General features: G+C 37.7%; 1 protein-coding gene across 2 annotated transcripts in view; it reads right to left on the reverse strand.

Moving 5' to 3' along the window:
• Positions 1–6,796: 6,796 nt before the first annotated feature.
• RAB27A (RAB27A, member RAS oncogene family) overlaps positions 6,797–14,139 on the reverse strand; it is a 72,280-nt gene continuing 64,937 nt past the window's right edge. For both annotated transcript variants that reach the window (XM_082846671.1, XM_082846672.1), the window contains one exon: positions 6,797–7,623. In XM_082846671.1, the coding sequence (XP_082702797.1) occupies positions 7,425–7,623 (199 nt within the window). In that variant the 3' untranslated portion in view covers positions 6,797–7,424. The remainder of the gene's footprint in view (positions 7,624–14,139) is intronic.

Consider the following 14,139-nt stretch of genomic DNA (forward strand, 5'->3'; position numbering starts at 1 on the left):
TTTATTGGTATAGAGTTGCTGGGCCTATAACACTTAAAATTTGGTAGATAATACTAAATGCCTTCCAAAAGGTTTTACCAATTAACACTCAACAAGAACAAATAAGATGCCTACTTCACGACGTCTTTGTCGAAGGTGATCTTTGCCAATCTGAGATTAAAAATTTTATTATTATTTTAACTGGCATTTATTTGATTATGAGTGGAGTTAGGAATCTTTACAAATGTTTGACATCTATTTTTTTCTGTGAATTGCCTGTTTATGTCCTTCACACAGTTTTCTACTGTGTTGTTGATTTTTAACAGCATTTTACATATTAAGAAATTTAGAGCTTTGCTCTAACTTTCAGAAATTGTTTCCCAATTTATCAATATTTTAAATTTTGCTTATAGCATTTCTCTGTGCAGAAATGTCTTATTTGTATGTATCCAAATTAATCTTTTCTTCTGTGGTTTTGGATTTGGTGTTTTGCTTGAAACTGCATTTCCCTCTTCAAAATTGTTTTTCAAATATTTTTCTCTATTATTTTTATAGTATCATTTTCCACATTTGAATTTTCAACTAATCTGGAATTTGCTTAAGTATAAATAATAACATAGGATTCCGGTGCATTTTTTCCCCCCAGTACCACAGGTTGAATAAGGGCATTGCTTCCTCCACTAATTCAAAATATCACTTCTCCATGGGTCTATCTACTTTGTTCAACTGATTTATCTATTTATGTGACAGTTCCAAAATGTTTAAATTATTGTAATTTTTTAAATAACTGGGTTTACCAGCAGTCCTCCTCTTCCTTCCTTGGCCTTCTTATTCCTTGTTTCTCTAGCTATTCCTTAAAGTTTTTTCTTTAACTTTAGAATCAGTTTGTCTAGTTATAATCTGTGAATACATGTGTTTTCTTTTTATCTGATACTTGCATTTATTTTTCTTTGCTAATCACTTGACATGCAATTCCAGAACAATGTTAATAACAAAGGCACACATCAGAAATTTCAGTAATAAACATTTTCCCAACACTTCACTGGCAACCAAGATACTGAAAATTATTTTACTTTTGTTTGATCTTCTCCCTCTCTCATCCCCCTCAATAATTATAGAAGAGCCTCATCAGTCTTCCCAAGCTCTTTACACAGTTCCTTCCCAACTCTCTCAGTTTTATCCCTTTACTTCAAGAAGAAATTTCCTGCCTTTCTCACCAACATGATAACCCAGCTTCACTTCTTACCTTCAGTGTCAGGGGCCCTATCCCTTATCTGTGTTCTTAATCCCACACCTTAAGGCTTCATTTGAGACTCTGTTCCCTTCAGCCTATGAGCATACTCAGTGCTTCGCTCTAGGTTGAATAGGTGAGTAGCCAGTCTTAGAAAATGTTTTTCTTTCCAATTATTATAATGGAATACAGAGGAAGGGGTTAACAACAACAACAAACATGTATTTCACGTCCAACAGACTGAACTGAAATCTTGGAAATACTATTTCTTTTTGTTTAGCTTGCTTGAGACTTAATGATTCCTGAATCTGAAGGTGTATGTCACCATTACTGAAAAATTCTCAGCTATTTTCTTTTCATATATTTCCTCTTCCTCTATGTCCTCCCGTTTCTCCTTCTAGAATTCCTATTAGACATAAGTTGGAGCCTTAATCTTTCCTCTATCTCTCTTAACCTCCCTCATACCTTATCCCTGTCTGCTGAATTCTGTATAACTTCCTCCAGTCTATCTTCTAGTTCACCAATTTTCTCTTCACCTGTCAAACTTGCCATTTAACTTCTGACCATTCCATTTTGAACATCAATAGCTACATTTTTCCATATATGGAAGTCTTTTTCTAAAATTCAAACCAGTCTTGTATCTTTAATAAAGTCTCCTTTTCCCAGATGTTTCCATTCCTTTTATGTTTGTAAGCATTTTAAACATCTTTACTTTATGGTCTCCATCTGATAACTATATTATCTGCTGGATTTTGGTTCACTGGCCCTTGCTCATGTTTGGGGCTGAAGGGGGTGAGGAAGGAATGGGTTTTCATTTTAAATAGTGAGCTCACTCTTAGCAGGGTGTTTTCTGTAAAAATCCTGTAAGTTCCGGGTGAAAATGTTTTCTCTGAAGAGATTTTACTTTGCTTCTCCCAAGAAATCCAGAGGTATTACCAACCACAAATCACTTTATGTTAGTTTATGTTCATTTTTTGGCTTAGACATTCCCAGAAAAGGGGGCTAATGTAAACTTGAACTTCAAACCTGTGTAAAAGCATACTTATGGTTATAAATGCTCAGGGAAGATTAAGACATAGACCAGGCCCTGGCTTTGTGTGTGTTTGGAGGTAGGGGCCCCTCCACCCCAGTATCCTACCTCCAACAGATCCAAAGCTTTCTCCCATGATGGCATGTAGCCATTAAAACCAAGCACCTAGATTACTGATGCTGGAAAAAACCAAACCAAAAGCAAACCACACTCAGTATCAGTTTGTTGTAAGTTCCCTCTGTTGCTGCCATTGTTGTTGCTGCTGTTGCTGCTGTTGTCTGTTTTGTGGAAAAAGAGGGATGGTCTCAGGGTATTTCCCTTACTTTCTTAAGAGATCAAGAGTTCATTAAAAAAATGTTCATTATATTTTATCCAGCATTATCAAGTGTTTTATATTGGGAGAGTTTTCCAGTTCTATACTCACCCATATTGCCAAAAATAGAAGACCTGGAAATACCATATAGAGTTTTCCAGCTTATAAAAAGCCAAGCAAAACATTCTTTAGTGTGCAAAAATAAACAAATGGGACCTAATCAAACTTACAGGCTTTTGCACAGCAAAGGGAACCATAAACAAAATGAAAAGACAATCTACAGAATGGGAGAAAATATTTGTAAATGATGTGACCAACAAGGGATTAATTTCTAAAATATACAGACAGCTCCTACAACTCAGTATCAAAAAACCCAAACAACCCAATTCAAAAATGGGCAGAAGATCAGAAGAGACATTTATCTAAAGAAGACATATAGATAGCCAACAGGCACATAAAAAGATGCTCAACATCACTAATTATTAGAGAAGTGAAAATCAGAACTACAATGAGTTATCACCTCACACCAGTCAGAATGGCCATCATCAAAAAGTCTACAAATAACAAATGCTGGAGAGGGTGTGGAGAAAAAAGAACCCTCCTACACTGTTGGTGGGAATGTAAATTAGTGCAGCCACTATGGAGAACAGTATGGAGGTTCCTTAAAAACTAAAAATAGAGCTACCATATGACCCAGCAATCCCACTCCTGGGCATATATCCAGAAAAGACAAAAACTCTAATTCGAAAAGATACTTCCACTCCACTGTTCATTGCAGCACTATTTACAGTAGCCAAGACATGGAAGCAACCTAAGTCTCCACTGACAGATAAATAGATAAAGAAGATGTGGTAATATATATATGATAGAATATTACTCAGCCATAAAAAAGAAAGAAATAATGCCATTTGCAGCAACATGGATGGACCTAGAGATTATCATACTAAGGGAAGTAAGCCAGGCAGACAAATACTATATGACTTAAATATGGAATCTAAACAATAACACAAGTGAACTTATTTGTAAAACAGAAACAGACTCACAGACATAGAAAACAAACTTATGGTTACCAAAGGGGAAAGGAGGGAGGAGGAATAAATTAGGAGTATGTGATTAACATATACACACTACTATATATAAAATAAACAACGAGGACCTACTATATAGCACGGGGAACTATATTCAATATCTTGTAATAACCTCTAATGGAAGAGAATCTGAAAAAGAATATACATATGTATATTATACATATACATATATAATGTATGCATAATGTTAGCAAAGAATTACTTTGCTAACACATATTGTAAATCAACAACAGTTCAATTAAAAAAAAAAAAACTCCTTATTGGGAATTCCCTGGCGGTACAGTGGTTAGGACTCTGTGTTTCCACTGTGGGGGGGCACGTGTTCCGATCCCTGGTCAGGGAACTGAGATCCTGCATGCAACGTGGAGCGGCCAAAACGTCCTCATTGAACATTTCTTCAATAGATTATTAGCTATCTTGACATCAACTTCAAAACACCAGAATATACTTCTCAAATTTCCTAATTTCTCATAATAAACCAATATGGATTTATTATATGAGAGCATTTCTACACATTTTTGAAGTGGTTACTTTCAAATTCTATTCCTGTCTTTGAACATTAATAGTGACTCCTGTTTTGAAAACTCTTTCACTTGACCCTGCTGCATCTTAAGTCCTTTATTCAGTCCACCAATAACCATTTGAGTACCTACTGTATACCAGGTCTTTTCCAGGTAGGGGCAACACAATTTTGAAGAAAACTTCCCAAGTCCCTGTCCTCATGGAGCTTATATCTTAGTGGATGGAGACAAACATACAAATATATTGAGTGGTAATAAGTGACATGTACAAAAACAGAGCAGGATAACAAGGCAGCAGGTGAAAATCTGGTTGGGGCCATGAGGGGGAGTGACTGATATTTTATTTTATTTTTTTGTGGTACGCGGGCCTCTCGCTATTGCGGCCTCTCCCGTTGTGGGGCACAGGCTCCGGACGCGCAGGCTCAGCGGCCATGGCTCACGGGCCCAGCCGCTCCGCGGCACGTGGGATCTTCCCGGACCGGGGCACGAACCCGTGTCCCCTGCATCAGCAGGCGGACTCTCAACCACTGCGCCACCAGGGAAGCCCGACTGCTATTTTATAATAAGGTGATCAGTAAAGTCCTTTTGGACAACGTGACATCTGAACTGTCTTAACGGATGGGAGAGGGAGCCATGCAGATATATGGAAGACTAGCGTTCCAGGTAGAGGGAACAGCAAATATTCCTGAGGCAGGAACATACTTGGCCGCTCCAGGGAGGCCCGTATGCCTGTGGAGGAGTAAGTGGGGTGAACAGTGGTGGTAGGAAATAAGGTAAGAGTGTCCATTTCCCCACATATTCCCTCCTCATCCAGTCAAGTACCACACCACTCCCAATGCCTCTTGCACCCATCTCTCAGTCCCAGTCTTAGTTCACGCCCTTACCATCCTTGCTTTGTTCACCTGAGGACAGCTACTACAACATTTCCTGCACTGCAGATGCTCCATAAATGTTCGAGGATAACATATTTGAATTATCTTCTCCAGAATATGTTGTCTTGGCTGGTCCCTCATCACGCACCTCATGGAATTTGTGTCTCTGAATGTGGTTTCCTTTAGCATTATGACTTCTGGTTGAAACTTTATTGTGATGGGAAATGAAGTTATGTTCACATCCAAACTGGACAGATTAAACCACTTTTTTATTATAAGCTTAATTGGCACACAGTTCACTGAAGATACACTTCACTTTTACAGAAGCCTGTCAATAGGAAAATACATGGACGCACACAAAAATTTATATTGGTACTTCAATATAAATTTAAACAAATGCTTTCCAAAGAGAATACAGGTTATTTACATCAATAATTAAAGATGGCTCTTGCATGTGCCAATATCGTGTATATGTTTAATTGTGTATTATGTTTAAGGCCGATGGAATCTGTAGCTAACTTCTCAGTTGGTTCCTAAATAGGTTGGAACATACTGATATTGTCTTCCTTTTAACTATACAAATGAATCATATAAAATGTTCCCTGATATGTAGCGATAAAATTATCATTTACTCCACTTAAGCCTTATGGCAACTTTAGAAGGCACTGCCTGTGAGGATGACCCTGCCCTTGAAATGTCTGGATCTTTTTCTCACCAAGATACACAATTCAAATGCATAGGACTCAATGAATCCTTAGTATTTAAAAAGGTCCTCATTTCACGGATAGAAATATGTAAGATCTTAGTAAACACAGCTAAGTTTCTTAAGGGGATGGTGGGAGGGCAATGGCAAAAGAAAAACCAGGACAGATGCTCAACAAAAAGCCGTTTGAAAATCATCATAAAGGTAATTACTTTCCGTCATAGCTGTATTTTTCTAATTACTGTTATGCCAAACATTTGCCAACACAAAATACATTCATTTTTATTCTTTATTTAAATTATAATGAGTGGTGGGTGTTTCTTCCTAAATAGCCATTAAGCTCTTTGGAAATTTTAATCTACTTTACTTAAACTACTTTAATAAATAAGAATTTTCCCCTTTGATTTTTGTAAGCAACTGCCATGAAGCATATTTTGAAACCACCTTTAATTTGCTAAAAAGACACTTTGGCAATGTGGAAGAGTACATGACCTTGGAAAGACCCAACAAGTACAGTAAATGCCCATGATCTCAAGGAAAACTACAGGCTACAGAACACTCCATTTTTCGTATACTGAGCTAGAGTACAAATGTAACTGCTTAAACACAAACATCCATCTTCCACCAAATAGTAAACAGATATTTTATGTAATTATAAGATATCTCCTTCAATTCCACCAATGTAAAAACAAAACAAGTTGCAAAGATCAACAACATAGAGACTGAGGGTGAAAACAAGATGAGTCGTTCACAAGCTAATTGAAACTGCAGCCTGAGGATGCCAGACCAACATTATAAATATGAAGAAAAAGAAGCTAAATGTTTACTTATCACAAATAACTTCGGCATAAGCACCAGCTATGTTCAGATGGGGTCAGCACATAGGCCAAGTATAAATGCACAGATCACAGTGAACGAAAGCCATAAAAATCTAGCTCCCTGGCCCTTCAATCAACCCTTCGGAGCAACGGGAATCTAGCAGGGAGCCAGAAGTCCCCCTTCAGCTGCTTATACAACATCAAGCCACCCCAGGCCTCACCCCCAAGCCCTTTCCCACCAGCAACAGTCACAATGAGCATATAATTTCTTGATCCAGTTTATCCAAGGTCTGTAGATATGGGCAATAATTTGCCCTATTTCATTTTAAACAGAATGCTTACATAAATTAATACTCAAAGACATTGAAGCATCATTTGTGTATATTCTTATTTAACATTCAAATGGTTTACATGGCATTTTAGAAGGTCCCCTATGGTGCAAGTAAGGGTCTTCAAATTTGGATTAAACACTGATATTACGTCTAAGATCTTGAATGTGAGACTCCAGGCCTATCTATGGTAAGGCAGGTGACAGTATCTTCAGTCATTCTACATAAGAAATGCACTGTTCTGTGGCTACAAAATCCTGACTACTTGAATGATCTACTGCCATGGGCTAAGGTTTTATAAGGCACTTTTGGCTATGTGAAATATTTCTCCTAACTCTCAGGCTGAATCTTAAAGAAATATTTACAAAGCTGCAGCAAAGTAATTTTAAAACTGGATGCTCTACTGATAGGTCTAACTGGGATGGTGAGAAGCAGTTTGTACACAATGCCCGTTAATTTCTCCCTGTGCCGTGCGTGTATCACCGTAGAGAAGGTCACAGACATGGGCCACCTGAACTACTGTGTAGCTCGCTGGACTCTTCAACAGCCACATGAGCCCTTTTCCTTTTCTTCATTCAACTGATCTGCAGAGCTGTGACCGTTGGATCGCACCACGCCTTCGGGAATCCAGGACTTGTCCACACACCGTTCCATTCGCTTCATTATCAGGTCCAGGAGCATCTCAATCGCTTGGTTTATGTTTGTCCCATTGGCAGCGCTAGTTTCAAAGTAGGGGATTCTGGAAGACAGTGACAACTCGGGTAACAACATGTGGAGGGAAAGGACAGTGACCTTTTTGCTCTTGATAATTCAACTTAAAAAATCGGAAGAATACAAATATACAAGACAACAAAAGCATTTTGCCACACAGGCCACATTAAAAAGTAAAAAATAAAATAATTGACACTGAATTCCTAACAGACGTAAAACTACTGGAAGTGTTTACTCCCATTTAACAGATGATTAAACTGCAGCTCAGAAAGATAAAGCAACGTGCCCAATTTCATTATGCTAGAAAGTAGCGAAGCCAAGATTTGAATCCACAGCTGTTTGATTCTAGTGTAACCAACTTAAACTATAGGCTCCACTGGTTCCAAATATGCATACTTGCATGAGGATTTCCAAAACAGAAAACTCTGTTTCACTTGATACATACGGGGGAGAAAAAAAAGCTGATATAAGAGAGACTTCAGAGGTCCCTGGCTGTATTTGTCAAAGGCTTTGCCACTTGTCAGCTCCAGGCTGTATTCCTGGACCACACACTTGAAGACATTCTGAATTCCACAGCACTTCAGAGTTCCTCAGGTATTATCGATCTTAAGCATGTTTGTTTTGTTATCCCAGGACCCGAGGTTAGGTGTAATTTTTTAGTAACTCACAAAGCATCATTTCAAAACTGTAAGGCTACTTTTCACATATTCTTAAGACGTCAGTCTTGTCATGGTGGTCACCTTTCATACTTAGTCAGTCTTTGCAAGGGGATTAATCAATCACCTGCCAAGTTCTTCCTCCTTCTTAATAAAGTCATGAAAAAAGTGATAAAATTGTATTTTCTTCAAACTGTTGATTTCATTCCCACCACTTAGTAAGGAATCTGACCAAAAATGCTCTTAGATGTAAAATCTACAAAAGAAAGTTGTTTTAGCACCTCTGGGAGCCCTGCAATTGAATTCAGTAAAATACTCCTTACATTTATAGAGACTTTAACATCCAGCTCTATTACAATACTTTTCCTGAAGAATGTCTTTGTTTTCCTGTCTTCTCATGGCATGTTAACACTACATCAATGACTCTGATTACAACTTTGGTTATTCTTTCATTTCCTGGCTAGGAGCAGCTTCCACAGGAGAGCGTTTACAGATTTGTTTTAACCTTCTTACTACTTTTGCAGATCTTTTCACAACTTTTCTGCTTCCTGTGTCACCAAGAAGCACATTAGGGGCACATGTGTAGGGATGGAAGGCTATTTGTCCATTATGATTTCCTCAAGATGTTGCCTTATTATCTGCTCGCTTCCTGTGGGAGGTAACAGGCCTTGCAACTGGACTCTACAATCCTCTCCTGTTTGAGTATAGCTCTGAAAAACCGGTTGAGGAACCATCACTTCATTTGAGGATTTATCTACCTATCTGTGAGTTCTGAAGGACATGGTTGCTCCACTGATTCTACCATGACCATGTTCATAGCCCTTCATATGCTGACTCTAAAATATCTTAATCAGAGAAGGGTCCACTGGGCAAATTACATCATCTCAGTAGTTTTTAAACCTCTTGCCTGGATATCTCTTTGGTTACTGTCAGTCTTTTTTCCCTACCTCTTCATCTGGTGCCTTAGCCACAAAATGAAGGTAATACATCTTTCCCATCCCCCTGGTCACATGCAGTATTTCTTTACCAAGTTTGAAGAAGACATTCTTTGTGGGGACTGAATAAATACTTATTTATCAAGTACCTATGTGATTGAGCTAAGTCCTGGGGACACTTTGTAATGCTGCCATTTTTACATGAGCTGCATTTTAGATTAAGAATTCTCAAAATTTAAATACTTAGGTTTTCTCCATCGTGCTCTTTCTCAATTATACCCATGAAGAATCATTTAATATCTGCAGAACATTTCTTATACTTAAGGAGAAGGCTTGATCATTCTATCACCATTCAGAAAGCTATTGTTTAATGGAAAAGCAACTGAAAAACTCATCTCTCCCTCAGAGAATAATGGGCTGAAATTGGAAATACACAAATAAAAAAGTAGTTGAGCAGTAAACTTTCTTGTAAATACTAGTCATAATAGTGTACATCTTACTTTTAAAATTTCCTCCAAGTCAATTAAGAATATCCTTCCAGCTATAGAGTCCTCAGCCTCAATGAATTCCTCAACAGGGTCTCCATTAAGCTATTTCTATTTTCCATAGTTTCTTCCATCTCAGCTCCTGGTAATTACCTCACAATAATTTTTAAGGCATAAATGAGAAAGAACAGCTGAAAATACTTTTTAAAAAATAATAAAACCTATGCATGGAAGTTACAGACAGTCTGGAGAATAGTTAAGAGCCATAACCTCTGGAGCCTGCCTGCCGGGATTCAAATCCTAGTACGACTCCTTACCGACTGTGTAGCCCTGGCAAGCTATTTACATCTGTGCCTCAGTTGCCTTATCCATAAAACCAGATAATATCAGTATCTTCCTATTAAGGATTAAATGAGTTAACATTTCAAGCACTTAGAAATGCGTAATTTTTGACAAATGTGTCATTGACAAACATTCCTTATTTCCAACGCAGTAATGGGTTAGGTTACAAAAGTTTGTTTTTAATTTTGTTGTTTAAATCTTAGGACACATAGAAACGATGTCACTGAATCATGGAAAATCATAGCTCCAAGAGACCTCAGCAAGATTACAAACATTAAATTTCCAGACTAGCCCATAAGCATTGATTTAATCCACAATGTAGCTGATATACAATCCTGCCCTAAATTCTGGTAAACTGAACCATGCTTCCCTACGTCAGAGATGGCTCACTCAGATCTGTCCTAGCCAAAATGTTTCATGCTTCAAAGCATTTGTCTCCCTCCAGTCCCTGTCAAACCATAAGAGGTTCCTTACTGCCCCGAAGTGATCATCACTAAATGCTGAGAGAAAATGGATCTTACTTTACTGATCAATACTGAAGTATAAATGACTGGTGCCTCTAGCAGAACTATGAGCTATTCTCTATTTACTAACTTCAGCAAATATTTAATTGGTATAATTTCAGGGTATATGAGTGAAGGTGTACATTTTTAAGTCACTCATATTAAAATAGGTACAGTATTAATGAGATATAGTTTAGAGTTATAATTCAAATTCTAGTAACAAACTAAAAATATATTTACTGGCCATTTGTGAATCTTCAGGTGATGTGACCAGGAGTCAGGTTAACAGCCTTAAAATCTTTTGACTAATTATTCAGAGTCTTCTGAGCAATTGGGGCAACACGGTTTTTGTTTCTATAGGAATAAATGAATGCTAGAGATCACTCCTCTCTACTCTCAGTTCTTTGAGCTGCCAGACGAAAAGCAAACTAGATGAGATGCACATCAAAGACCCTGAATTAAGACTTCTGTTCCAGCATAAAATGATGCCCCAGACACAGAAATGTGCCTTGTTTTCACATTTGAAAATTGGACTTGTTCAGCTTGTCCTAAGGGCATAGGAAGTCTAGTGGATGGAGTCAGTCATATTTTTATGTCCATATCTTCCTGATGCTCACTTTTAGAAGGCATTCGGGCTACTTTATCTGAACAGTTCTCCGCGTCTGTAAAGAGGTGTTAACAGTGCTTCATGGGGTCTTGATAAGGAGGCAATAAGATAATATATGTAAAGGGCTTAACACAAGCCTAGCATCCGCAAGTGCTCAATCAGTGTTCATCTAATGGGGTTCTCTTCTTCTCTAAAAATAATATTCTGCTTTTCCTAAAACTTTCTAGGCAAAAATTCAGTAATCTTAGCTTAAATTCAAGAGGTTCAATTGTCCCCCTTTTAAGCATGGAGACAGGTGTGTTGTTCCTTCTCGCCACATGGTGGTGCTAGAGCAGCATGACTAGGGAGCAGTACCGCCAAACATTTGAAAAAATCATGTGCAGCTAATCGATATCAATCTGTAAACGAGCACTTAATGACCTTTTGGAACACATGCAGAATACAAATTTTGATGTGCTTTTAATAAATTGATAAATCACAAATTTCTAAATTAAAAAATAATGCGCAAAACGAAAATTAGGGTGGGCATTATCATTTGAAGCTTTTCACCGAGACACCTATATCCAGCTCATGTCATAGGTTAGGACCCACATTTTTAGATGTTTTCTTTTCCATGACTTATTTCTACAACACTAGAAGATCTTAGATCCCAGGAATGAAAGCAAGTGTATTTGGTGATTCTGTCCAATGGTTCTAGATATTTGGCTCACGTGTGGATCCAGAAATTATGAAGATATTTTTCACTAAGGTAAGAAGCAAGTCTCACTGCTCTTCATGGCCTGTTGGCTGGTAAATGAACAAGCATTTACAGGAAACAGTGAGGGTATAAACTGTTTCAGCCTGGGAGACTGTGCCCAAATGAAATTCAGGTCCTCTACTGAGTCTTTGGGGCTCTGGAAATCAGCCTTATCTGTTTAGTTGCAGCTTATGTGTGTGGTTTTAAAATGTGCCCAATGATACGGCATTAATTTATTTCTTGAATAAGGGTCGGATGTCCACAAATTTTCAAAGAATAAAAAACTATTAGAGATCAAGCTATTCATACATTTCATCTAGTTCAGACTAGATAAGACACTGACAGCAGTATGCTGAGCTAAGCCACTTGAAATCCCAGAAATGGTCTGTACTCGTATTACTAATGTTGTAAATCAATGTTTTTAACACATCTTTCATTCAAGAAACTCTTGAGCACCCTTCTCATCACTAGCCAGCAGTCTCCAGTAGGGGAACAAAGTTGTCTTATATTTGCTGCCCCTAAGAATAGATCTTAAAAGCTCTCATCACAAGAAAAAAAAAACTGTAACTACATGGGACTTTCCTCGTGGTCCTGTGGTTAAGACTCTGCACTTCCACTGCAGGGGGCACGGGTTCCACCCCTGGTCTGGGAACTAAGGTCCCACACGCTACCAGGTGTGGCCAGAAAACAAAAAAGGAAAATAAAATTGTAACTACATGTGGTGATGGATGTTAACTAAACTTACTGTGGTGATCATATCACAATATATACATAAATCAAATCATTAAGTTGTATACCTAAAACGAATACAATGTTATATATCAATTATATCTCATTTTTTAAAAATTTGCTGACTCTTTCTTTGCACAGCACATGTGAAATACATACTTTCAATTATCATACTTTCATCATATTCATAATGTTCTCTATTTCCCTCGACCCTGAATCAAAAACAAAAGGCTTATATTGACCACCAACTATCTTCTGTGAATAAAGAGGGTAGAAGGATGCTTAGATGCAACCATTTTCACTCACAATAAAGTCCTTTCCCACCCAGTTGTGGCTGGTGCTCCTTTGGTACCATTCCCAGTGTCCCTGCCCAGTCTGTATCAAAGCTGATGTCATTAACTGTGCAAGAGAAAAAATCCTCCTGGATTTAGCACGGATTTTCCAATGTTAAGTCATTGAGCACATTTCCCTTCTCCAAGCATGGCACAAGTACACACCTGCTTCATAGTCTGTGCATAATGATTTTGTCCAGCTCTGCTGTCAAGGAAAATATCTGCCAGCATGCACAGCTCATAGTAACTTGACATCTACACAGGTGGGTCTCAAAGTGTTATCTTCAATCACTAACAGCAGCAGCATCTAGGAATCAGCTAGAAATGTAAAATGTGGGGCTTCATCCCAGACGTACTAAATGAGAAACTCACTGGGACAGCGTTCAGGTGAAGCCGGAGCACACTAAAGTCTGAGATTCAACAGTATCATCTAAAAGACGAATGTTGTCAATGTTGCATTCTCTTTTAATATATTTGTCACTGACTTTGTAGCTATTTTTAAAAGTATTTCAGCAACAGTGTGAACTATAATAGTTTTGACTGGCAGAAGTACAAATTTGAATAACCCTCTGTTTTGCTCTCTTCTCCGATTTCATTGACAATATTATTCAATATTACATACTAGAAAGCATTATTTTGTAGTTGTTCTAAAAAACTCGACTGCTTTATGGGGCACATCGCTTTGTTGTGTTAGGAAGTGACCTAAGAGCTTCACATTACAATTTAACCACGTTTTATAGCAAAAAAAAAAAAAAAAAAAAAGGTAATTAGGGGTGAAGGGATTCTTAGTCTACTAAAACTAATTTTTTGAATATTCATCATCATGCATCCAATTCACCCTTTCTATTTTGGGCTGCTGCATGAAGCCCTCATTCTCAGATTTACTTGTCCCAGCAGACACAGATTTATGTTCCATATTTGCACTGTAACATGTTTTTATTAGGTTTGCAAAGTTTTTCTGAGACATAGTCTTTCACTCTCCAAATGCATGTATATTTCAGAGAACCACCTGTGAACCAATGACCCATTTTTATGAACTGAGAAGGCAATACAGTAGTAACAAAAAATGCAAATTTATCAGACAACATACAAAAGATATGAAGATATGCCGTAAACTACTGTTTTCTGAGTGTTAGCACATAGATGGACTAACCAACATAGTCCTCTAGTGCATGTGCAACCAATGAAAATATTACGATTATTAAAAATGAAAAAAAGA

The sequence above is a fragment of the Leucopleurus acutus genome (assembly GCF_964270905.1).
Source record: "Leucopleurus acutus genome assembly, chromosome: 1".
Taxonomy (NCBI): Eukaryota; Metazoa; Chordata; class Mammalia; order Artiodactyla; family Delphinidae; genus Leucopleurus; species Leucopleurus acutus.